The sequence below is a fragment of the Temnothorax americanus genome, unplaced genomic scaffold (genome assembly GCF_048541705.1).
Source record: "Temnothorax americanus isolate GAGA-0224 unplaced genomic scaffold, ASM4854170v1 Scaffold156, whole genome shotgun sequence".
In the NCBI taxonomy this organism is placed as follows: Eukaryota; Metazoa; Arthropoda; class Insecta; order Hymenoptera; family Formicidae; genus Temnothorax; species Temnothorax americanus.
Window position 1 is genome coordinate 17,360 of NW_027509293.1, and position 25,141 is coordinate 42,500.

At 41.8% G+C, this 25,141-nt stretch overlaps 1 protein-coding gene, 1 long non-coding RNA gene and 1 pseudogene across 4 annotated transcripts in view; 2 read left to right on the forward strand and 1 right to left on the reverse strand.

Annotated features, from left to right (window-relative positions):
- Positions 1 to 414: 414 nt before the first annotated feature.
- Positions 415 to 1,298, forward strand: LOC143895377 (uncharacterized; annotated as a pseudogene).
- Positions 1,299 to 16,849: 15,551 nt separating this feature from the next.
- Positions 16,850 to 25,141, reverse strand: part of LOC143895381 (FAD synthase) — a 133,013-nt gene continuing 124,721 nt past the window's right edge. Inside the window, exon 5 of one of the 2 annotated variants that reach the window (XM_077402450.1) lies at positions 16,850 to 17,823. In XM_077402450.1, coding sequence (XP_077258576.1) covers positions 17,614 to 17,823 — 210 coding nt within the window. In that variant the 3' untranslated portion in view covers positions 16,850 to 17,613. Of the gene's footprint in view, positions 17,824 to 19,410; positions 23,140 to 25,141 lie in introns of those variants that run through there. The other variant, XM_077402449.1, reaches the window with a different exon arrangement.
- Positions 24,738 to 25,141, forward strand: part of LOC143895383 (uncharacterized) — a 2,586-nt gene continuing 2,182 nt past the window's right edge. Inside the window, exons 1-2 of one of the 2 annotated variants that reach the window (XR_013256313.1) lie at positions 24,738 to 24,877; positions 25,093 to 25,141. The exon at positions 25,093 to 25,141 is cut by the window's right edge and continues 20 nt beyond it. This is a non-coding gene — a long non-coding RNA (uncharacterized LOC143895383). Of the gene's footprint in view, positions 24,878 to 25,089 lie in introns of both variants that reach the window. The other variant, XR_013256314.1, reaches the window with a different exon arrangement.

The window sequence follows — 25,141 nt, forward strand, 5'->3', positions numbered from 1 at the left end:
AAGGATAAAATAAGCAAATAGCACTAATAGTGTCTTCCTGAACGCACCCGTAGTAACATACACACACACTATCTGTTACGTACTATGTTTACGCGAGCGGTTTACTTCTGTAGTAACTTATACGATAATTCCTCCACGTAAACGGGGATTCTGTAGTAACTTATGATAATTCATCCCGCGTAAACGAGTAAATTATCGTAAGTTACCACCACAATTGTATGGACACTCTCCTATATAAAATTCAAACTGTATTTCGGCGCTATCTAGGCAAATAGACGGATTTTTTGGAACTAAGATCCAGATTTTCTACTTACTCGTTTTATGCAAATACGATTTTGAATATCGTTTGCACATAACAATTGTACATATACGTACAGTATTTATTTATAAGGTATGTGCATACAAATTATACTAATATTAAATATATTTAACATCTTTCTCATAAATGTGTGTGTGTTTATAAATTTGCATAAAAATAATCATCTAATTGATGAATCTAACTAACCTATCACTTATAATACTTTTGTTGCAGAATAAAAAATGATTAAAATAGGTTGGAAATGTTTAATCCCAGGATGTACATCTTCTGTTAAAACTCCTGTGCATTATTTTTCTAAAAATAAGGAACTAATGAAGAAATGGTTAGAAGCAATATCAATGCCATGGATATCAAATCTGTCAGAAGAAGAAATAAGAAAATGCAGAATTTGACATATGTACTTTAGTGAAAATTCATATATTTTTACTCTCAATCGTAAACGATTAAAGGATGATGCTATTCCAAGTTTAAATGTATCAAGTAAAATAATTGAAACTTCTGAGCCTAATATGAATCAAGTTCAAGAAGAAAATAATGCAACAATTGATATTTCCCAGCCTAGTCACAAGTCAAGTCCAAGAAGAAAATACTACATCGAGAATCAATATAAATATTGATGTATTTGAAAAAGAAACACAACAGTGTGTTTGATCCAGAAATCTTAGAAATTTCAAAAAGTGTTGATCATACAAACCACGTTCGTAGAAGTATACTTGGCAATATAACGAGGAAAAATAACTTGACTCCAATAGCAAAAAAACTATACACTAAAAGCGAATATTCAAAATACAGAATAATGCCTTGCACAAAAACCTTTTATATTATAAACAACGTCTGAAATATGCTACAAAATTTAGTAGTCTATTTTTTAAAAATACTCAGCACTAACTAATACACAGAAGACGTTTATAGATATGCAAATAAAAAATCTAAGAAAACACCCAACGGTAAATTTTTCTACGTTCTGTACAAAAATTAAATTAGCACTAAGTAGAATTTGTAATAATGAGCATGTTTCGGTATTTTTAGAAAACATAGGTATTGAATGTATTGATCCTTCATAATCACTCAAAAATAAGAAATTTACAACAATTGGAAATTATACAATTAGATATTATAAATACGATTAAAAATTATATAATTAATCATTACATATCAAGAGACACGGTAGTGTCTCGCGCCAAGTAAACGCGGAGCGAGACGGACCGTGACTCTTTTACGCGACGCGACGGGTTGCGAGTACCCGAGATGTTGAGATCTCGATAACGAGTGAACGGATCAAGTTCTAAGTAGGCTTGATTGATAGCTTGGGGTCCAATTAGGGGGGGGGGGGGTTTCTCTTATAATATTCTGCTACGTGCCCTACGAGCGGAGATATTGCGACGTAAAGTCCAAATGTGAAAATTTTTTATTAAGATACGTCGTCGTCGTCGTCGTCTACGTCGACCGCTCTTTATAACATACATGTAACAAACAGAGAACGTCACTTTCATTTTTTCGACGCTGGCGGCGCAGGTATCGCCAGTTTCGATATCGCGCGCGTATTTCGAAATTAGGTCGATAGACTTATCGGTCAGGAGGAAAATTTCTATTTAGGTAAATTAGGTATATATATAATAAATGTTGAGTCAACGAAAAAGAAGGTTTTTTACGCTTGGCAGAAAGTGCCGCTAGGGAATTTTTAAGTCGATTCTTATGAATCAAGCTTGAATTTGATGTCTATGTATCCCAGGTTGCCGATGACGAGGTCCAGATAGTGCGCTTTATAGTTTTCGGTGTCCAGGTGTAATAATACGTTGAATTCGATGTCTACGTGTCCCAGGTTGCCGATGACGAGGTCCACATAGTGCGCTCCGTAGTTTTCGGTGTCTACGTGTATTAATATCTTGAATTCGATGTCCACGTGTCCCAGGTTGCCGATGACGGGATCCAGATAATGCGCTTCATAGTTTTCGGTGTCCAGGTGTAATCGTACGTTGAATGCGATGTCTAGGTGTCCCAGGTTGCCGATGACAAGGTCCACATAGTGCGCTCCGTAGTTTTCGGTGTCTACGTGTATTAATACCTTGAAATTGATGTCTAGGTGTCCCAGGTTGCTGATGACGAGGTCCAGATAGCGCGCTCCGTTGTTTTCGGTGTCTAGGTGTAATAATACCTTGAATTCGATGATTACGTGTTCCAAGTTGACGATTACGAGGTCCACATAGTGCGCTTCATAGTTTTTGGTGTCTAGGTGTATTAATAACTTTAAATCTTCTTCTTTTAATCCATTAGGTCAAAAGAGAGGAAACAAGCGAAAACAAGCGACTGCTCACGATTGCTAGGCTAGCGAAGTATCGGCTAAACGCACCCAATGTAGGACACGTAGATATCGAATTCGAGGTATTAATACACGTAGACACCGAAAACTACGAAGCGCACTATGTGGACCTCGTCATCGGCAACTTGGAACACGTGGCCATCGAATTCAAGGTATTAATACACCTCGACACCGAAAACTATAGAGCGCGCTATGTGGACCTCGTCATCGGCAACCTGGGACACCTAAACATTGAATTCAAGCTTGATTCATAAGAATCGACTTAAAATTTCCCTAGCGGCAGAATTAAAATTATGTCATGACATAATAATAATCGCTGAATTAAAATTATGTCTAGACATAATAAAAATTGGACGAAAATTATGTTTAGACATAATAAAAATTGGATGAAATAAAATTATGTCTGAAGTAAAAATAATTATCAAAAATATCGATAGCTGAAGATATCGGTACATATACAGTTGCGAACAACATTCAGTAAAACACGCAAATAAAAATAAATAAAGAATTTTACAGTTAACGACTTATTAACATTAATCATACTTTATTGCGATTATGTTTTATGTTGAAATTGAAAAATATATACAAGGTGTACAACTAAAAGGGTTACAGATTATTATTTAAAAAAAACTAAGCAAAATATTGAATTGTTGTTTTCTTTAGAAATAATAGTCCGTAACACTTTTAGCTTCATACCTTGTATTATATACTGTTTATAAGATTATAAGATATATTGTTTATAAGATTAAGATGCGTAACACTACAAAAAGGCGTGATATCCGTACAAAATTACCTTTTTAAAAAAAAAGTAAAAAAGAGCACCAAGTACACGCATAGTAGTGTATATGTATTATGTTGTTACCCTGTTATGTTGTTACCTCGAAAAAAACAAAGTGGTAGTATTATACCTCCAAATAGCTTTATTCTGTACATACTGTTTATAAAATGCGTAATATACTACAAAAAGGCGTGATATCCGCACAAAATTACCTTTTTTAAAAAAAGGTAAAAAAAGACGCCAAGTACACGTATAGCAGTGTATATGTTGTTACCTAAAAAAAAAGAAAGTGGTAGTATTATACCTCGAAAAAACTTAAGTAACAAGTGGTAGATTTTTATATCTCGAAAAATCTCGAAAAAATCTAAGCAGTAGTATCCTTATTTCCGAAAAATTATAACCCAAGTGATACACGTCACAAAATTATGTTACCTTATCAAAAAGAAGAGTCGCGTTTCAAGTGATCTATTATAATTACAAAAAAGAAATGATATCTCTTTAAATTAGAGCGCCAATTACAGAGAGAACATGTATATTGCCTCAAAAAATAATTGTTGCACTACTTTGAAAAATCTTTACATTGTGTCAATTAGAAAAGAATGTATGATAACAATTTTATAAGATTAAAAAATTTTATTTAAATTTAACAAGGGAATACAAAATATTTAAATACAAAGTTATTTACATGTGTATTTTTTAATGGCCACAAAGAATTACAGAGGTAACAGTACAAAATAAAAATATTTTATTAAAATACATAAATTTTTCTTGTAAAAAAACTTGGCGCTGCTAGACCTCAAAATTTTAAATAAATAAATAAACTTATTCTATACTTAATTATAAGCCGCATTATCCGCCGTCCGCGTAGTCACGCACACCCATATCACTCACTCCCACATCCACGCTGATAATCATTTAATATTACTTCCATCGCATTCTTCTCTGAATTATTTTTATTTATTGTTGTCCTTATTTATTTAAAATTTTGAGGTCTAGCAGCGCCAAGTTTTTTTACAAGAAAAATTTATGTATTTTAATAAAATATTTTTATTTTGTACTGTTACCTTTGTAATTCTTTGTGGCCATTAAAAAATACACATGTAAACTTAGTATTTAAATATCTTGTATTCCCTTGTTAAATTTAAATAAAATTTTTTAATCTTATAAAATTGTTATCATACATTCTTTTCTAATTGACACAATGTAAAGATTTTTCAAAGTAGTGCAACAATTATTTTTTTAGGCAATATACATGTTCTCTCTGTAATTGGCGCTCTTATTTAAAGAGATATCATTTCTTTTTTGTAATTGTAATAGATCACTTGAAACGCGACTCTTCTTTTTGATAAGGTAACATAATTTTGTGACGTGTATCACTTGGGTTATAATTTTTCGGAAATAAAGATACTACTGCTTAGATTTTTTCGAAATTTTTCGAGATATAAAGATCTACCACTTGTTACTTAGGTTTTTTCGAGGTATAATACTACCACTTTATTTTTTTTTAGGTAACATATAATTAGACATTATCATATATACATATACAAACAATTAGAATCAAAAGCCATGCGATCCAAGCTTAGGTCTTTGACAGCCTCATATTAGTTTCTGTATACATATATGTCTATATATATACATATAATTTTTCCAACAAACTGCGCGCCGATTAGTTGTCGGACTTAAAACACAGTAATTGTTAGAATTAAAAACCCTTCCCTCCCCGGAATTAAATCAACTCGATTTAATTATCTAAAAACTGTAAAGAAATTTATTGCGAAAAATATTACCTCAGCCAGGGTTCGAACCTGGAACCTCCCTCATTTCGTGTAGGGCGTCGTACCAATTCGACCACCGAGGCATGTGGTAATATTTATCGCAATAACCGGTTAATAATAGTTTGAAACGTCTTTCTCAGGCGACGTGAATAAATAATAATAATAAAAGAAATAGGATCGTAACGATATACAAACAATTAGAATCAAAAGCCATGCGATCTAAGCTTAGGTCTTTGACCGCCTTATATTAGTTTCTGTATACATATTTGTCTATATATATACATATAATTTTTCCAACAAACTGCGCGCCGATTATTTGTCGGACTTAAAACACAGTAATTGTTAAAATTAGAAACCCTTCCCTCCCCAGAATTAAATCGACTCGATTTAATTATCTAAAAACTGTAAAGAAATTTATTGCGAAAAATATTACCTCAGCCAAGGTTCGAACCTGGAACCTCCCTCATTCCGTGTAGGGCGTCGTACCAATTCGACCACCGAGGCATGAGGTAAAAATTATTAAAATAAAACTGTGATGTTATTGCTATGAGTACTTGAAACCTTATTTAAAAAACTTCTATAATATATTTTTAAATATATTTTTAGACATACTTTTAATATATTTTTTGATATACTTTTTTATATACTTTTGTTATTATATTTTCTATGGTCTGCATTATATACTGCAGGGAATAAGATTTACTTTACATGAGAAGATATTGGCATTGTCGTTGTACAAAGAATTTCATAGTGGATATAAATTTTTACAACAATTATTTACACTTCCTAGTAGCTGAACTTTAAGACGTTTATTGCAAAAAGTTCCAATACACGCAGGCATCGTTAATAACAAATGTTAACGATAAATTATGTATTCTCATGTGGGATGAAATTTCGTTACAAGCTCACCTACAATACGACAAGATAAATGAAAAAATAATTGGTTTTAAGACTGGGGTCATAAAAGAACACAAAGAATAGCTGATCATGCACTTGTGTTTATGTTAAGAGGTATAAGAACCGGCTAGAAAATACCATTGTCATATAATTTTTGCAAAAGCCAGACCAAAACTCCACAATTAATGCGTTGTATTAAAGAAATTGTCCATGAAATTTTGTAATAACAAAGGTTGGGTTTATTATTGTTGCAACAATATGTGACCAAGGGTCCTCAAACGTGGCAGCACTGAACCAGTTCTTAAGTGATTCAAGAAGTAACTGTTTGAAAAAAGGTGAACAATTTGGTAAGTAAAAATGCAGATGAAATTATATTATAATGTAACATGTATAATAATAGACAACATTATATTTGCAGATGAAACAATTATCTTGGATAATCAAAAGATTATTGTGTTATACGATCCTCCACATTTATTGAAAAAAAATACGGAATAATTTTCTTGAGAAAGATATTGAGATTACGATAGATAAGAAGTCAAACGTAAAAGAAATTGCTTCGTGGAATATTATAGAAACTGCTTATGACCTGGATATTCATAGCAATATATTCAATCGTCAATTAAGAAAAATAACGGATCAACATATTGTGGTGCCGCGCCTTGAATTGGAGCTCAGGGCACCGGGTTCTTAGGATCCGCAACAGGGCGAAAAGAAATAACTCTCACAGATTTACATGGTTGTATCAGAGATATTTAATTAAACAGATTGGTCTCCTTACACAGGTGTTTACACTCTCTACCCTGACTCGCGGGTTAGCTATACTGTCGACACGTGGTCTCGCGATACGCGCTCTGATCTCAGACTGCCCGCTGCTCATCGGAAGGGCGGGCCTTTTATCGCGCGGAGTCGCTTCCTCGTTGTCGACTTAGCTATCAGCGCTTTTTCTTCCGGGCCTTGGTCAATCGTCTGGCGATCGGATGATGCCCGGAATGCATTTGGCAATAGCCGGAACTCGCGCTGGCAATCTGGTGATGCCCGGAATGCCACCTAAGATGTATTTGGCAATAATCGGACTTGCGCTGGCAGCTCTGTATCGCAACTAGATCAATTTGACTTCCGTCTCACAACAATATTAAGAAAAATAAAATAAAGAAAATGAAAGTTAAATTACAAAAATCCTTTGTTGCGACCAAACTGGCTAATATTTATTTAACAAGCACTGAAGCATGAAAGTTAAATTGGCAGCGCAAATTTTCAGTGCAACTCTGTCAGCATTTATTGAATACAACAGCCAAATAAAAGGTAACTTGAATTCGTTGCGCTGATCGTTGATAATACTGATCTGAGCAATTTCGCGCGGATGCATTATCTCTCGTCGTCGTTGAAAGGCCGCGCGCTCGAGGCCATCGCGAACATTGCGATTACTGCGGATAATTTTCAGATCGCGTGGAACACTTTAAAGGCTCGTTTCGAAAATAAACGACGCCTCCTCACTCATCATATGTCCACATTGCTCGGCCTGTCGGCACTCAGTCGCGAATCTGCTTCCGACTTGCAGACGTTGTACGATAAAATAAATATCGCTGTCTCATGCTTAAGAAAATTGAATCGATCTCCGGAAGATCTATGGAACAACTTTCTCGTTCATCTTTTGACTCAAAAATTAGATGCTGCGACACGTAAAGCGTGGAATCTCCAAACGAGCAATGTGGACTCGCCGCCTGCGTTCGCAGATCTCAAAAAATTTGTAACCTCTCGTATTCGCGCGCTTGAAGAGTGCTCGTCGACCTCCTCTCATAAACCTGCGTCGAAATCTGCGAATTCATCGAATGTCAATGTCGCCCCGGCTTCCGCGAATTCTCCGTCGGCCTGTCCGCTTTGCAAAGCGCGTCATTATTTGAATCTGTGCCCAGAATTCGTCGCAAAGAACCCGCAGCAACGACAAGAAATAGTTAAACGTTTCAAACGTTGCTTCAATTGCATGAGTAGCAATCACTCGGTACGGGATTGTAAAAGTAAGTACGCGTGCCGCTCGTGCAATCAGAGGCATCATTCAATGCTTCACGTTGATGCGGAGACAAGCTCTGATTCAACGACGATAACGCCCTCGGCGTCGCAAGCGTCCCAATCCAGCGCACCGAAGGTCGAGGTACTTTCGCTATTTGCCGCCGCGCAACATAGTCGTAATTCACAAGTTCTTTTAGCCACTGCATGGGTTAGGGTGAAAGTCTCCTCCGGTCGCGCAGCGACGGTAAGAGCCCTGCTCGACCAAGGCTCTCAAGCCACGTTCATATCAGGGCATTTAGCTCAATCCTTGTACGCAAAACACATTCGGATGTCGATATCAATTTCGGCCGTCGGCGGCACTCACGTAGGTAAAGTACGCCACGCGGCGTCAATTATAATCGCTCCGCGCGATTCAGATAATCCATCTCTGTGTACCACTGCGTATATTCTTGATTCCTTGACGGCATACGCGCCTCGATGCGATGCCGATTCATCTTGTCTCGCACATCTCTCCGATTTAGCCTGGGCAGACACGAACCCGAGCAGTTCCGATCCAATTCACATTTTGATTGGCGCGGATATCTATAACGATGTTATTCAAGGGGGCGTCCGAAAAGGCGAAGCTGGACAGCCTATCGCGCAAGAAACAATATTTGGATGGGTCATTTCCGGGCCGCTAAAGTCGGATGCTAATTCGCCGGCGGGACGATCCTCCGTTAATATTACCGTACTTCATTGCACAAGTTTAAGGCCTCTCGCCGAGGAAATTCAACGTTTTTGGGAGGTAGAGGAGATCTCTCACACCCGCAAACTCACACCGCAAGACGAGCAGTGTGAGTCTCACTTTTGCGATACTCATTCGCGTCAATCGGACGGCAGATATATCGTGCGTTTGCCGTTCAAACGGAGTCCTCCGCCGGAAATCGGGCGCTCGCGATTGACTGCCGAACGCCTTTTCAATTCATTGTCACGGCGGTTCCGCTCTAATTCGGAATTAGAAAAGGATTATGATGAGTTTATGCGCGAATATGAAACGCTCGGTCACATGCGTCGGGCGCCATCAGCGGATCGAACGCACGATCCCTGTGTATATATTCCGCATCATCCGGTCATTCGTGAAACCAGCCTCACGACTCGTTTGCGCGTTGTTTTCAACGCGTCAAGCTTGACGTCGAACGGTACGTCATTAAACGATCACTTACTCGCCGGTCCAAAATTACAGACGGATTTACCCGCAATTATTCTACAGTGGCGTCAGTTCAAGTTCGTGTACACAGCCGATATTGCAAAATGTAGATTTTGATAGATCCTCAGGATCTCGATTATCAAAGAATTTTGTGGAAGGGTGACCCATCCGAGGGCCCCGTCGATTATCAATTACTTACCATCACATACGGAATGAACTGCGCTCCGTATCTCGCGCTTCGCACGATACAATGTTTGGCCGACGACGAAGGACATCGGTTTCCGCGGGCGGTGACAATTCTTCGCAAGCAGACTTACGTCGATGACGTGTTATTCGGTGGAGATGATATCGCGCTCGTGCGCGAGTCTCGCGATCAACTCGTCGCTTTACTGCGCTGCGGAAAGTTCGAGCTTCGAAAGTGGGCGAGCAACTCGCCGACTTTGCTCGCTGATATCGATCCGTCAGATCACGGCTTAGCTATCACCAAACAAATCGCGATCGACGATCAACTAAAGGTGCTCGGCATCGCTTGGAATCCGTCGCGCGACGTATTTCAATTTAAAGTGTCACTCGGAAGTTCGACTCCTCAGAGCAAACGCGCCATTCTCTCTGCGATTGCAAGGCTTTACGATCCGTTGGGGTGGGTAACTCCCGTCACCGTTTCTGCAAAAATTATCATGCAACAGTTATGGGGAGTTCAAATTGAGTGGGACGATCGAATTCCTGACTCGCTTCTTTATAAATGGAGCTTGATCTATGCGAAACTCTCGCATCTCAATGATCTTCAGATCAGTCGTTGGACCGGAGTCACGGCTGACGCATCACATGCGGAATTACACGGCTTCGCCGACGCGTCCACCCTCGCGTCCGCCGCCGCAGTTTATCTCAAAGTGACATCCGCTACCGGTCAAGTCACGATTTCCCTGCTGGCGGGAAAATCAAGGATAGCGCCGATTTCTCGCCTCACCGTCCCTCGTCTCGAATTATCGGCTGCTCTGCTTCTTGCGCGTCTCATTAACGTCATTCGAAATTCTCTATCTATCAAATCCATTCCAGTTACGTGCTGGACAGATTCTACAATTGTTCTCGCGTGGTTGCGCTCTCATCCATCTCGATGGAAAGTCTTCGTCGCTAACAGAGTGCACGAAATTCAGTCTAACTTACCGGATGCTGATTGGCGTCACGTGCCTACTCAAGACAACCCCGCGGATTGCGCGTCGCGAGGATTGTACGGCGATGAGCTGCTTGCTCACTCTTTTTGGTGGCACGGGCCATCCTGGCTAGAAAAAACAAAAGAGGAGTGGCCCGAAGACCCTCCGCTTAAGTCTGCCGACTCCCAAGTCGAGAAAAAAATCGTCGTTTCTCACATCGCAAAGCCTCACGCTCAGTGGGATCTACAATCACGATATTCATCGTGGCCCAAATTAATTCGGATTACTGCATATATATTAAAATTTATCCATGCCCTATATATACGCCGTCACAAAGGCGATAATCAATCTATCCAGTCACCGGGTCACGCTCTCTCATCAGTCGAGTGTAATCTCGCCAAGACATTTTGGATTAAACAAATCCAAGCTGAGCTCCATTCGGACGAAATCAGCAAGCTAATTAAAAATCAAAATGTCGCAGCTAAGAGTTCAATCGTCACTCTCAGCCCATTCCTCGATCAAAGCGGAGTGGTGCGGGTAGGAGGTCGTTTACGTCACGCCCCCTGTTCTTTTTGCGTGCGACACCCGATACTGCTCTCCTCGCACCCATTGGTGCGTCTTATCGTTTTGCAAGCGCATCTACGCGCTTTGCAGGGAGGGACACTCTGACTATCCTCCGCCAAGACTACTGGATCATTCGCACTCGAAGCCTGGTAAAATCCGCCATTCATAACTGCATAGTTTGCGTTCGGGAGCGCGCCGCCGTGCCTATGCAATTGATGGGCGATCTCCCAAAAATGCGCGTCTCGCCCCCGCCACGTAGCTTCTCGCATTGTGGCGTTGATTACGCCGGGCTGGTTAAGGTGCGCGCGTCCGCCGGTCGAGGCATTGCATCGCGAAAGGCCTACATTGCCTTATTTATTTGTCTAGCTACGCGAGCAATTCATTTAGAGTTAGTCAGCGACTATTCATCTCAAGCCTTTCTCAACGCGTATGTAAGATTTTGCTCTCGTCGAGGCCTTCCACACGCGATGTACTCGGACAACGGCACAACTTTCGTCGGTGCCGAGAAAGAGCTCACGATCGCTTATCGATCCGCTCTTCGCGATCCTCAGTTCTTAAATAAAACCGCGTGCGACAATATTCAGTGGCACTTTATACCGCCATCTGCGCCCCATTTCGGAGGGATGTGGGAAGCAGGCGTACGTAGTGTGAAGCACCATTTGCGTCGCATTCTTGGAAATCACACTCTTTTGTTTGAAGAGTTTACAACACTCTTATCCTCCATCGAGGCGTGTTTGAATTCGCGTCCCATTGCGCCCTTGTCAGATTCGTTCGATGATTATGATTGTCTAACTCCGGGACACTTTTTAATCGGCTCGGCTCTTACCGTCGCTCCTGAGCCGTCGCTTCATCACCTCAACGAAAACAGATTATCGAGATGGCAAGTTGTGCGCCACGTAACCGAGCGCTTTTGGAAAAAGTGGTCTCAGGACTACGTTAACACCTTACAGCAAAGGAGCAAATGGCGCAACCCTCGACCTTCGCTAAAAATCGGGCAACTTGTACTTTTGCGTAACGCTGCTCTGCCTCCCTGCAAATGGGAACTCGGACGTATTACGCGCCTCCACCCCGGTTCGGACGGTCTCACACGCGTCGTTACGGTGAAAACCGCCACGTCTGAGTTCAAGCGTCCGATCGTTCAGCTATGCGTGCTGCCCGTCGAAGATAATGCATCCAACGACTCGTGATATTCCGTTGCGTGTCTCCTTCTCCTTGCGTTAGATATAAGTAGTTATAAGCTGCGTCTCAGCTCGCCAAAGCGGGCGGCTGAATATCATTGTATAAAGAAAAAATATGCATCACGTTTATTTGGAAAGCCCTCTAGAGTTCATTGGTAGCCTATCGCGAGGAGAGCTCGTATATGTTCGCATAACTGCGAATTTAGTAACCTTGCCGTTATTTTCATTTTCCTTTTTGTTTGCGTTCGTAATGTTGAAACTACGTTTCAAAGCGGGCGGTATGTTCGAGAACGAGCTCGATCGTTTATTTTTCGTTCGTTTCGTCGCGCAAACGACGCTTCGAGAAGCGTGCTTCTCGCGTGATCATCGCATGGCCCTATTCTTCGGTTGCCGTGATGGGCGGTCCCTTACTTGTTTTTCGTACAGCCAGCGACGATCAGGCGAGAGCGTTACCGTTCGGAGCAGCGCGACGCGTCGTCAGTCGGCGTATCGAAATCATCGGGCAAGCTCGTCGTCTCCGCGCATCCCGAAAACTTTGGTGATCGTGCAGTGTTCTCCGGCGTGTATGCTCAGCGAATTATAAAACGACCCTCACTCTCCGTCAGGGTTTCACTGCGAAACACGGGACTCAGTCATCGCTATTGCTTCTGCGGAAAAACGAATAAAATTACTCGGAGAACCCGACGGCTTGCCCGCGAATCAAGTGGGATTCCACGCCGCGAGTGACGTCACGCGCTAAAGTGACCGCTCGTTCGACTCGAGATTGTCAAAATTCTCATGCGAGAGATATGTTATTTGTGAGACTAATAAATAGTGCTGTTTGACAAGTTTATCTAACTCTGAGCTCATTTGTGACTGCCTACTCCGATCCTCTAGCGATTCTCATAATCGCGTCACGCGCACTCCGGGCTCAGCGCTGGGCCGTTCCGGCGAATCGCCTGGCGAGTGCAATTGATATCTCGAGCCAATTGCGACTCGCGCGCTTTCTCAACAATATAGATATACAAACATCGGACCTTTACGAATACCAAGGGAAGAAAAATTTGCAACAGCCAAGATTTTGGACTTCTTCAACAAATTATTTAATTCCGTTAATGGACAGAAGATTAAATCAGATACACCATTGCGAAATGCTGTAACAAGAAATAGTGCACACCATTCTTTCTGGTATAATGCTATTATAGAATTATATACAAAATATCGAGAATCAGTTTCAAGTACAACGATTGAGCACGAGGTGACGGCGAGGAACCCCAGGAGAAGGCGTCACACCGGTGAGGTTGCCCGCAAGTAGTACCGAAATGTAAAGCCACGACGCCGCCCTCCGGTGCGCGCTCTCGCTCGGGAAAACGCTTGTAATACCGCGACACGTACGGTTCCTTAAGACCGAGTACTTATAAAGGCCTATCTACATAAGACGCAGAACGCAAGTCGCAAGACACACGCACAGTCTACATGTCAATCTAACAAAGAGGTTAGGTTGACATGTAGACTGTGGCTGCGGTCCACTTGATGCTAGAAATGTTTTGGAGCGTTCTTCTTCTCCTTCTTTCTTCATTGAAAGAAAAGCCTGTGTGTGTGTGCTTGCGACTCGCGTTCTGCGTCTTATGTAGATAGGCCTTACATTGCGATCGACAGCGAGAGCGAAGTGTCTCGGGATGGTATCGTGGCCGCGGAATCGTGATAAGGACGTGATAGCGAGCCTCTGGAGATCAAAGTAAGCGCGTTAACCACGACTTCGAGATCGCGAATACGCCATTTCTCGCGACCTTCGCGTTCGCGACCGCGCGCTACCCAATACGTCGTAATTCGCCCGGTCGGGCCTTAGATTCCGCACGCGATATGAAGTGCGTCAGAATGTAATTTGCGTTGGTTTAATTGCGCTAGATGAGATTCGAGTTAGGACACGTCGATTCTCCCCGCAATACCGATTGTGCCGGATATTAATACCCGCGTTGGTGTGATTGCGTTCCGATGTTAATTGCGTTACCTATAATATCACTCGCGTCAGAAGATTCCTTGCGTGCAAGCATCTGCGTTAGAAAAGTATTTACATTGAAATAGTGTTCGTGCCAATCGAATTCTTGCGTTGGGATGTCAATCGTGTTATTAATTTCGGTAGGAAATCGTTCGCGTTAACTGATTAGGCTCTTACTCGCGTTACGATATTCTCTGCGTTTAGGCGCTTCGTGCGTTTAGATATCACTTGCGTTGATTCCGATGGCGTTCCATTATTACTCGCAATAACCCCGTATTTTGCGTTAGTTATAGTATTCTTGATCTTGTTGAATGCCTCGGCGCCTCCTTGTTTTTCGATAACTTGGCGACGGAATTCCCGTACGGTCTGGATATGGTGTTCACGCGCTCCGAGCGTGACGCACCATTATTTCGCAATATTTCACGTTAAATCTCGCTTCATAGCGACTCTAAGATTTCGCGTTATTCCGATTATTTCAAGTTCGGTCGTCTCTTTGGCCGATATTCCAGACTATTGGCGAGCTAAGTTTTCTATTGTTATTATTCGTTGTTCGAGAAAAGCGCCTTCCGCGCGTTTATATTAAATAAAAATGAGACTCCGCAATTTCTAGCGTCCGCGTTGCTACCATTACTATTCATTAAATCTGGACGCCCGCGTCAGTTACTATTTACTTGATTTTTTTTGTGATTAATCGAAGCCGAATGGGCACTCATTATTATTTTCTTGAGAATTACTACACAATAAATGTTATACTTTTTATTGTTAGCAGATTGAGTTACTGATTTACGTGTCACCCCGCCGGATATTGCGCCGCCTTTCATCAACCCCGCCCCGCTATTAGGTCGAGGTACTTAGCCGATTCCTTGCGATTTTTTGCGATTTCGCGGACGCGAATTCACGCGTCTGGCGCCCAACATTAAAATCGTTCCGTGGAGTGTCGGAGGTGCGAGAGAATCAACGGAGAGCCCTATCATCCCGCTCTCCTTTATCCTTTTGATCCGGCACACGCCCCGGACCGCTCCGGAAATGAAAAAGTCGTAACAGTACATAAAAATTTAAGTACTGTTATTAAAGATACACTAGATTTTTCATTTTTTAAATAATAATAATAATAATAATAATAAACTTTATTAACGGGTAATAAACCTTTTAGCGTACAAAGAGAAAAGAAAAAACAAGAACAATAAGATAAAATAAAAATTTTACAACATAATATGGAGAAATTCAGGTTACAAGAGTAGACGAGAAAGTTTTTGTTTAAAAGTTGATACAGAGCCACCAAAAAAGTCAACCCTATTGGAGAAATTACTTGCAGATATTATTAGCCTATTTACACACGAATTTGCGCTATACAAAGTACGGTGAAACTCGAGGTGGAAGATGGAGTACTGTCTTAATTCTCTAGTCGGGATGTTGAAATAGATACGTTCCAACAAAACCGGACAATCAATAGAGTGATTAAGAAGCTTAAAAATAAATGTAAGATCAAAGGTTAGTCTCCTATTTTCTAACGATAGCAGATTTAATCTATCTAATATAGTGCAGTATTCATGGCAAGTAATTGACATAGGATTACCTAGCCGATAAGCAGCCATACGCAGGAATTTGTGCTGCACACGTTCAATCAATAGCTGATGACATTCAAAATACGGAGACCAAACTATGGAACAGTACTCCAACTTGGGGCGAACTAACGTACAGTATAATAATTTTAAAGTGGTTATATTCTTAAAAAATCTACCCTATCGGAGGATGAATCCAAGCGTTCTATAAGCAGATGAAACTATTGATTGTATATGTGTATTAAATGATAAGTCCGCACTGAACAAGACCCCGAGATCTCGAGCTTCGCGCACTGCTGAGAGAGGTAAATCATCAAGAGTATAGTTATATAAATATGAGTTACGTCTACGAGAAAAGTGAATAACAAAACATTTAGAGACGTTAAGCCGAAGACAGTTCCTCCTACACCAGGCCTCAAGTTCAAATAAGTCATATTGTAATAAAAGCGCATCAGCAGGTCCATTAATCCGGCGGTATAATTTAAGGTCATCAGCATACAGTAAGAAAAAGCAGAATTTAATAAAAGCAGCTATGTCATTAATAAATAAAACAAATAAAAGAGGGCCAAGATGTGAGCCCTGCGGCACTCCAGACAAAACATTTATACTTCTAGAGAAGCTATTATTAAACTTTGTGACTTGAGACCTGTTTGTAAATGTAAAGAACATAATTCAGATTTTATTAATATTTTTATAGAATTAATTATAGAAAATTTTTCTATTTCGCAATGGTGCTTTAATATTAATAAAAAATTAAGTGGTAAAAATACAACTAGACTCTTAAATATTATTAAAAAAACAAGCAGTTCATTATTTCAATACAAAACTAAAAAATGTTGGTAAATATTCTATTCTAATGTAGCACATATATGCTAAATAATTAACATTTAAAATTTAAATGTAAAAGTTATTTTATATAGCACATAATAAATGAATGAAATTGCACTTACAATTTGTATTTATTTATTTTGAATTATCCTAATTATTTTATATTTCAGAATTGTTAAAATTATTACAATTATTAAAATTACTTTGTAATAATTATAATGTCCTAATTATTTTATATTTCAGAATTGTTAGAATTATTACAATTATTACAATTCTAACAATTCTGAAATATAAAATAATTAGGACAAAGTATATGGTATTTATACCGTGATTTATACCGACCGATCGAGTAGGAAATCTAGATTTTAGTTCCAAAAAATCCGTTTATTCGCCTAGATGGCGCAGAAATACAGTTTGATTTTCATATCAGAGAGAAGAATGAGAGACGACACGGCCCGGTTTTAGGTGATCCTGTAGGAAGCAGCATATCTGTCTCCCTTCCGATTGGTCAGCCCCCTCTCCTGCGCTAGCAAGAGGGTTGAGAGTTACGAGGTTGGCAGAACTGAATTCCGACGACCGTTACATTTGTACTGACTTTTGTGGCTGTTGCGTGGTCTGCAATAAAGTATTTTTATATCAGCAGTAATCGAGTGTATAGTTATTCCTCGATACCTCTCGTCAAGACATCGGCAGTAGGCCGACACCCGGAGGGATAATCGACCTCCTGCGGTACTCAATTCCTACATTGGTGACCCCGACTAAAAAAACACGCAACGGTTATTGCACAAATTGCTACCGGAAGCCCGGGTCAGGGATAAATCCTCGTGTGGACCAGACTTTCCCGAGGAACGGACGCAGAAGTAGCGGATTGAACTACCGCAGCTGCAAGGTACATTTCTGTGCCGCGTCCCTGGCTGTTATTTGCCCACGCTGCGGCCAGCCAGCCTTGCCGCGCCGAAACATTATTCGGGCGGCCATCCTTTTTGCCGCGCCTTCTTCACGAGGCACGAGGCGGGCACGTGAGACCTTACCGGCGCCCGGGTGGCCACAGCGGTTCTGCCGTTTTGTTACCACGACCAACCCCTGGTGTGTGTCCGGCTCTTCTCCGCCCTTACCGCTACTGCCTTCTCCTGGTGAGCGACCGGCCGTCCTTTGCTGATGCCACGGATCGACAACGTCGTTATCGTCTCATCGCTGTGATTGCGTGAAGCCAACGTCTCCGGCGCCTTGAGTTTCGTCTTCACCGGGTCTTTGGATTCTACCCACCGTTTACCTGACTACAATAATTTAGAAGTAAGATAGTAATCCATCGCGCGCCATCATTTCACAACGCGCGTGTCGTTTATATTGTTCAACGCTCGCGTCGTTTATATTGTTTAACATTCGTGTCGTATAACGCCCATGTCGCTGATATTATTTAACGCGCATGTTGTTTACACTGTTCATCGCTCTTATTTTGCTAGCAGTTTACAGTAAACTTAAAACAATGTCGGACGCAGCTCTTGCAGCCGCCCAAGCCCGCGCAGAGGCAGCGGAAATACAGCTCGCGCAATTACGAACTCAGCTAAACGCGATTGATAATAATATGCAAATTCCGCGTATAGATAATTACAGGGTTCCCAAGATTCCCCCGTTTTCTCAAGTCGATCCAGAATTGTGGTTCATCCAGGCCGAACTTTCCATGAGAAACGCACGGATTACTGTAGAGTCCACTATGGCCGATACCGTACTCGCCGCTCTTGATGTCGAAGTATTGGGATGTGTAAGGGATATAATTACTTTAAAACCTACCCCAGAGAATATTTATGAGCAGGTTAAAGCTCGAATTATCGCGACGTACGCGTTTTCGGATGAAACAAAACTACGAAAACTTTTAAGGGGACAAGTCGGGACCGACGGAAAACCTTCATTAGTTCTCAGCCAATTGCGCGGTCTTAATAACGGCAAGATAGATGATAGTATAATAAGATCAATTTTCCTGAACCAATTACCACGCGAACACCGCGCCGTTCCGGTGGCTACGGAAGCCACCGACCTCAACGGACTAGCCGAGGCCGCTGACCGAATGGCTGAGAGCGCTCTCGGAGATAAGGCTTACGCGTCCGCCGTAAACAAGGGGAATTCACCCCCTCCCGCAAAGACCGAGACTCAACAACTTATCGAAAGAATGGAAAAACTGGAAAAGATACTAAATTCGCGTTCGCGATCCAACTCCCGCAGGCGTAGGACTTCAACCACGCCAAACAAGGCAATCACACCCGCGCTCTGTCCGGCTCACACCAAATATCCTGATACCCCGACTTCGTGTCGAACTTGGTGTTCAAAATATGAGACTTGGAAAAACCAAAAAAACTTAGCCCGCCTTCCCGTTCGGAGACGGTCGGCAAGGGCCATCAAACTTTTAACCGTCTCCATATCCGTGATCGCACTAGTGGCCAAATGTTTCTTGTTGATACAGGCGCGGACATTTCCCTGATACCCGCCATTAATGGGATCAAGAGAAAACCCTCCGAGTTAAAGCTCTTCGCGGCAAACGATACGCGTATCGACACGTTTGGGGAATCACTCCGCGAGCTTGACCTCGGGTTAAGACGGCCAATTCGATGGAATTTCTGCATTGCTGCAGTTCCGTATCCCATCATTGGCGCCGACCTACTATCGCATTACGGGTTAATAGTAGACTTAAAACGACGACGTCTTATAGATTCCACTACTAAATTATATACCCTCGCGATTAAAAAACCGGCTCCTGTGCATTCGATCAATACGGTAAATCCTTCTTCTGAGTTCTCTAAAATCTCTCACCGAGTTTCCGCAAATAACAGGAGCTCTTCCTCTCGCCCCGCCGTCCAATTGCAATGTGTTTCATCATATTATCACCACCGGCCCTCCAGTCGCCGCGCGCGCAAGGCGCCTTCCTCCTGATAAACTTAAGGCCGCAAAGGCCGAAATCAGAGCTTTAGTCGAAGCAGGCATTTGCCGCCCCTCTAGCAGTCCATGGGCCAGCCCTATTCATTTAGTTCGTAAAAAAGACGGCACCTGGCGGGTGTGCGGCGATTACCGCGGTGTAAATGCAATCACGCGACCGGATAGATACCCCACCCCCCACCTGCATGATTGCTCCGTTAATTTACACGGAAAAACAATTTTTTCATCCCTCGACTTATATAAAGCCTATAATCAAATTCCAATGGCCCCCGAGGACATTGAGAAAACAGCTATCATAACCCCTTTCGGGTTATTCGAATATTTATTTATGACCTTTGGCCTTCGTAATGCCGGTCAATCCTTTCAACGTTATATAAATCGCGCCTTAGGCGATCTAGATTTTGTTTTTATTTATATGGATGATATCCTAATTGCTTCCTCTTCTCCAGAGGAGCATGCTAAACATTTACGCATTGTATTCCAAAGGCTTAAAGAGTTTCACCTCCGCCTTAATGTTGAAAAATGCGTATTCGGCGCACATGAACTAAAGTTTCTCGGGTATATAATTAATGGTAAAAGAATCAGCCCCATCCCGGAGAAAGTTGAGGCGATTACCAAATTTTCTAGACCCAAAACCATCGCCGACTTACGCCGTTTCCTCGGCATGATAAATTTTTACCGTCGCAACATCCCTCGCGCGGCAGAAGCTCAAGCACCGCTAAATGCATTACTAGTCGACTCGCGTAAAAACGATAAGCGTATAATTGTATGGTCTGACGAATTAATCGAAGCGTTTGAAAAAACCAAAAACGGCCCTGCTAACGCTGCAATGCTGGTGCATCCTCATATTGGCGCGGAACTTCGTATAGTCGCGGATGCCTCCGGTTTCGCCATGGGGACAGTTCTTGAACAGAAAAAACGGGATACTTGGGAGCCCCTAGCATTTTTTTCGCATAAGTTCTCTCCCGCGCAAACTCGGTATAGCGCTTACGACCGAGAGCTCACGGCAATTTTTGAAGCCGTTAATTACTTTCGTCATTTTGTAGAAGGACGTGAATTTAAAATTTTGACCGACCATAAACCGCTCATATATGCGTTTATGCAACGGTCTGACAAGGCGTCCCCACGACAACTACGCCAATTGTCATATATCGCGCAGTTCACAACGCATATTGAACATGTCGCTGGTTCACAAAATGTTGTCGCGGATTCGCTTTCGCGGATCGATTCCCTGCGTTTGCCGGTTGAATTTAATCTTAACGAGCTCGCCGAGCTGCAAAAGAACGACGAGTAACTCAAGTTGATTGTTAACGCCCCCGATCATTCTTTAAAGTTGAAAAAAATTTAGTGGGGCCCAGATCACACAACTGTATATTGCGAAATCTCGGGCGAAGCTATTCGGCCATATGTCCCCGATAGTCTCCGCGTTAAAGTATTTCAAATGTTTCACAACCCAGCCCATCCGAGTGGCAAAATTACCGATCGCACTATCCGACAGCGTTATGTCTGGCCTGACATGCACCGCGATATCGCTAAATGGTGTAAAAACTGTATTGAATGTCAACAAGCGAAAATCTCTCGTCACGTAAAACTAACTCCTGAGCACTTTGTTGCTCCCGACGGGCGATTTGATCAGGTACATATTGACATTATTGGCCCATTGCCTCCTTCTGAGGGTTACTCTTATTGTCTCACTATGATCGACAGATTTTCGCGTTGGGCCAAGGCAATTCCTCTGAAAGATATCTCCGCACTAACCGTTGCTAGAGCATTTTACGACACGTGGATCTCCCGTTACGGAATCCCTCGATTACTAACTACGGATCAGGGAGCCCAATTCGAATCTCGCCTATTCGAGGCGTTACTTTCATTAATCGGTTGCGAACGAATTCGTACAACCGCCTACCACCCGGCGTCAAACGGCATGATTGAACGTTGGCACCGGGTGCTTAAAGCCGCAATCATGTGCCATGCCGATGCGTGCTGGACGCGTACCTTGTTTACCGTTCTATTAGGACTTCGTTCGCACGTCCGTGCTGACACAAATGCGTCTCCCGCCGAATTTATGTTCGGGACGACTTTACGACTTCCCGGGGAATTCTTTCTTCCCGATGATTTTACACTTAACCCTAATTATTTCCTTGAAGAGTTTCACGAATATATGCGCCAAGTCCGGCCGGTTCCCGTCGCGCACAAACATAAAAAACGCGTCTTTTATTTTAAAGATTTATATAATTGTACCCATGTGTTCTTACGCAATATGGCTAAAAGGGCGTTAGAGCGCCCGTACACCGGTCCGCACAAGGTAGTGCAACGCATCTCGGAGCGCGTATTCAATATTGATATCAACGGAAACACAAAAAGCGTGTCCGTCAATTTATTAAAACCGGCAAATTTTGTCCCTGACGACCCCGCCGACCCCCCATCAACCTCCGAAAACATACTCAACCAGAATGTAAATCCGAACCCAGCGCTTAAGACCTACTCTCGTAAGACTGTCACATTTGCGCCGTCCACTAAACCAAAGTGATTTAATTGTAAGACAAAATTCTACCCTATATAATGTTATTAGATATAAGTCGGCTCAAATTACGTTTAAGCGTATAATATGTTTCTATTTAAGGTATTGTTAACCTCGTACAATAGCACCTGGCCAAACGCATAAGCTTATGCGCTTAGTGCAATATTACTTAGTATTTATTTCGTTAACACTCGGGGGGGAGTGTGTAGGGAGCAGCACATCTGTCTCCCTTCCGATTGGTCAGCCCCCTCTCCTGCGCTAGCAAGAGGGTTGAGAGTTACGAGGTTGGCAGAACTGAGTTCCGACGACCGTTACATTTGTACTGACTCTTGTGGCTGTTGCGTGGTCTGCAATAAAGTATTTTTATATCAGCAGTAATCGAGTGTATAGTTATTCCTCGATACCTCTCGTCAAGACATCGGCAGGAGGCCGACACCCGGAGGGATAATCGACCTCCTGCGGTACTCAATTCCTACAATCCGCGAACGCGATACGCCCTCTGGGAATGACTGAAAACGTGCACATGAACTACGTAGCCAATGTCCACGTTAGGGCCACGGGGTAACAGATACGTGCACGACTTAGGTTGCGTTCCGTGCTAATGTCGGTACCGCAGAGTTATTGATTTTTCGTTATGTGAGCGAGCGAGAAGGTATAAGAGCGAGCGAGATGACAATAAAAGCGAGCAAGACAGTAATTGGAGTGAGCGAGATGAAAATAGCACATGCAGAAGCTGCAGAAGGCTCAGGGGTGGGGATTTGATCAAGGATCGAGGATTGAATCTTTTCCTTGCGCGCTATTGTTATTATCTCGCTCACTCCTATTGCTGTCCTACTCGCTCTTATTAACGACACGCTTGCTCTCATACCTTCTTGCTCGCTCACGTTACAGCTGTGTGCACGCAGTTTTTTTTTTTTTTTTTTTTTTACGAGGGAGGGGAAAATGCCTGACGCACACCCGCGTCGGCCGTCCGGCGGAGTAGTGTGGGGCTTGCACCCATACCTTGTCCTCTTCCTCTTCCATCTTGTCCTCTTTCTCTTCCACGTTGCCCTCTTCCTCTCCCACCTCGTCCTCGTCCTCGCCCTCCTCTACCTCTCTGACAAGCCGCAACGGCTTGGGCAATAATTTTGCCTAATTGTTCGCTCTAAAACATTAACAATAAGAAAAATAATGAAACAGTATGTTCATGATATTTATGATATGCGTATAAGAAATATAACTTTATAACTGCACTGATTTATACACAAAAAAATAATTTAACTCAACAAAAGGTATGTGTGTGTGTATGTGTGTGTGTGTGTGTGTGTGTGTGTGTGTGTGTGTGTGTGTGTGTGTGTGTGTGTGTGTGTGTGTGTGTGTGTGTGTGTGTGTGTGTGTGTGTGTGTGCGCGCGCGCGCGCGCGCGCGCGCGTGTGTGTGTGTGTGTATAACATTTGTTAAGTCAAATAATTTCTTTTTTCAGTGGACAAATATAAGTATTTATTTAACTAATGTACGATTTTTTCACCTCTACATGATTACTCGATAACTTTCTCCAACAGGTATGTTTTAGAATTGGGTTTTTTATTGATCAAATTCTGGGGTATAGATATGTTGGATAAAGTCATCGAGAAGTGAAGAAATTGGGTATAAATAATGAACTTAATTTTTAAATTACAGGTGCTTTCCAGCAACGACCTGTGTAACAACATTTTTTAACAACAAACAACAAACATAAAACGATTCAGGCTACGTTCAGAAACATTACCCGGGTACACTAGGTTTGTACCTTCCTCTTTTTCTGATTCACTGAGATAGAAAGGGAGGCAAGTATATCCGAGTGTACCCGGGTGACGTTTCTGAACGTAGCCTGAATTGTTTTATGTTTGTTGTTTGTTGTTAAAAAATGTTGTTACACAGGTCGTTGCTGGAAAGCACCTGTAATTTAAAAATTAAATATATCATTTGTACCCAATTTCTTCACCTCTCGATGATTTCATCCAACATATATCTATACCCCAGAATTGATCAATAAAAAACCCAATTCTAAAAGATACCTGTTGGAGAAAGTTATCGAGTAATCATGTAAAGGTGAAAAAATCGTACATTAGTTAAATAAATACTTATATTTGTCCACTGAAAAAAGAAATTATTTGATTTAACAAATGTTATACACACACACACGCGAACACACACACACACACACACACATATATTTTTTGTTGAGTTAAATTATTTTTTTGTGTATAAATCAGTGCAGTTATAAAGTTATATTTCTTATACGCATATCATAAATATCATGAACATAATGTTTCATTATTTTTCTTATTGTTAATGTTTTAGAGCGAACAATTAGGCAAAATTATTGCCCAAGCCGTTGCGGCTTGTCAGAGAGATAGAGGAGGGCGAGGACGAGGACGAGGTGGGAGAGGAAAAGGGCAACGTGGAAGAGGAAGAGGACAAGATGGAAGAGGAAGAGGACAAGGTATGGGTGCAAGCCCCACACTACCCCGCCGGACGGCCGACGCGGGTGTGCGTCAGGCATTTTCCCCTCCCTCGTAAAAAAAAAAAAAAAAAAAAACTGCGTGCACACAGCTGTAACGTGAGCGAGCAAGAAGGTATGAGAGCAAGCGTGTCGTCAATAAGAGCGAGTAGGACAGCAATAGGAGTGAGCGAGATAAGAACAATAGCGCGCAAGGAAAAGGGTGTTTCCGACAAGTAGTCGGATTTCTAATCGGCTCGAGCAGTGGTACTCAATCAGTTCATTTCGAAAAATCCCCTAGACTAATCTTTGCTGTCTCAGCACTCGGATTACGGATTACTGCGTTGCGTTGTGAGGAGCAAGTCGCAATTGTTCTCTCTGAAAGTTGAGTTCGTTGAGTTTTAATCAAAGCAGAGAAATAGGTACGTATTTGAAATCACGTATTATTGTTCTAATGATTAACAGATTATTTTCTTTGAAATATACATTAAATAATAGAAGTATATGTACATACACGTTTCACTGACAGAAATCCCGAAAAACGAATTGTTAACCTCACTAACCTCTAACTTCACTTAACCTCACTACATTGATTGTTAATATGTAATTTAATTAAAGCAATATTTTTTTTAAGCAGCTTGAAGACTTACAAGTCTTTTGAAATAAATGCGAGTGAGGACAGATCC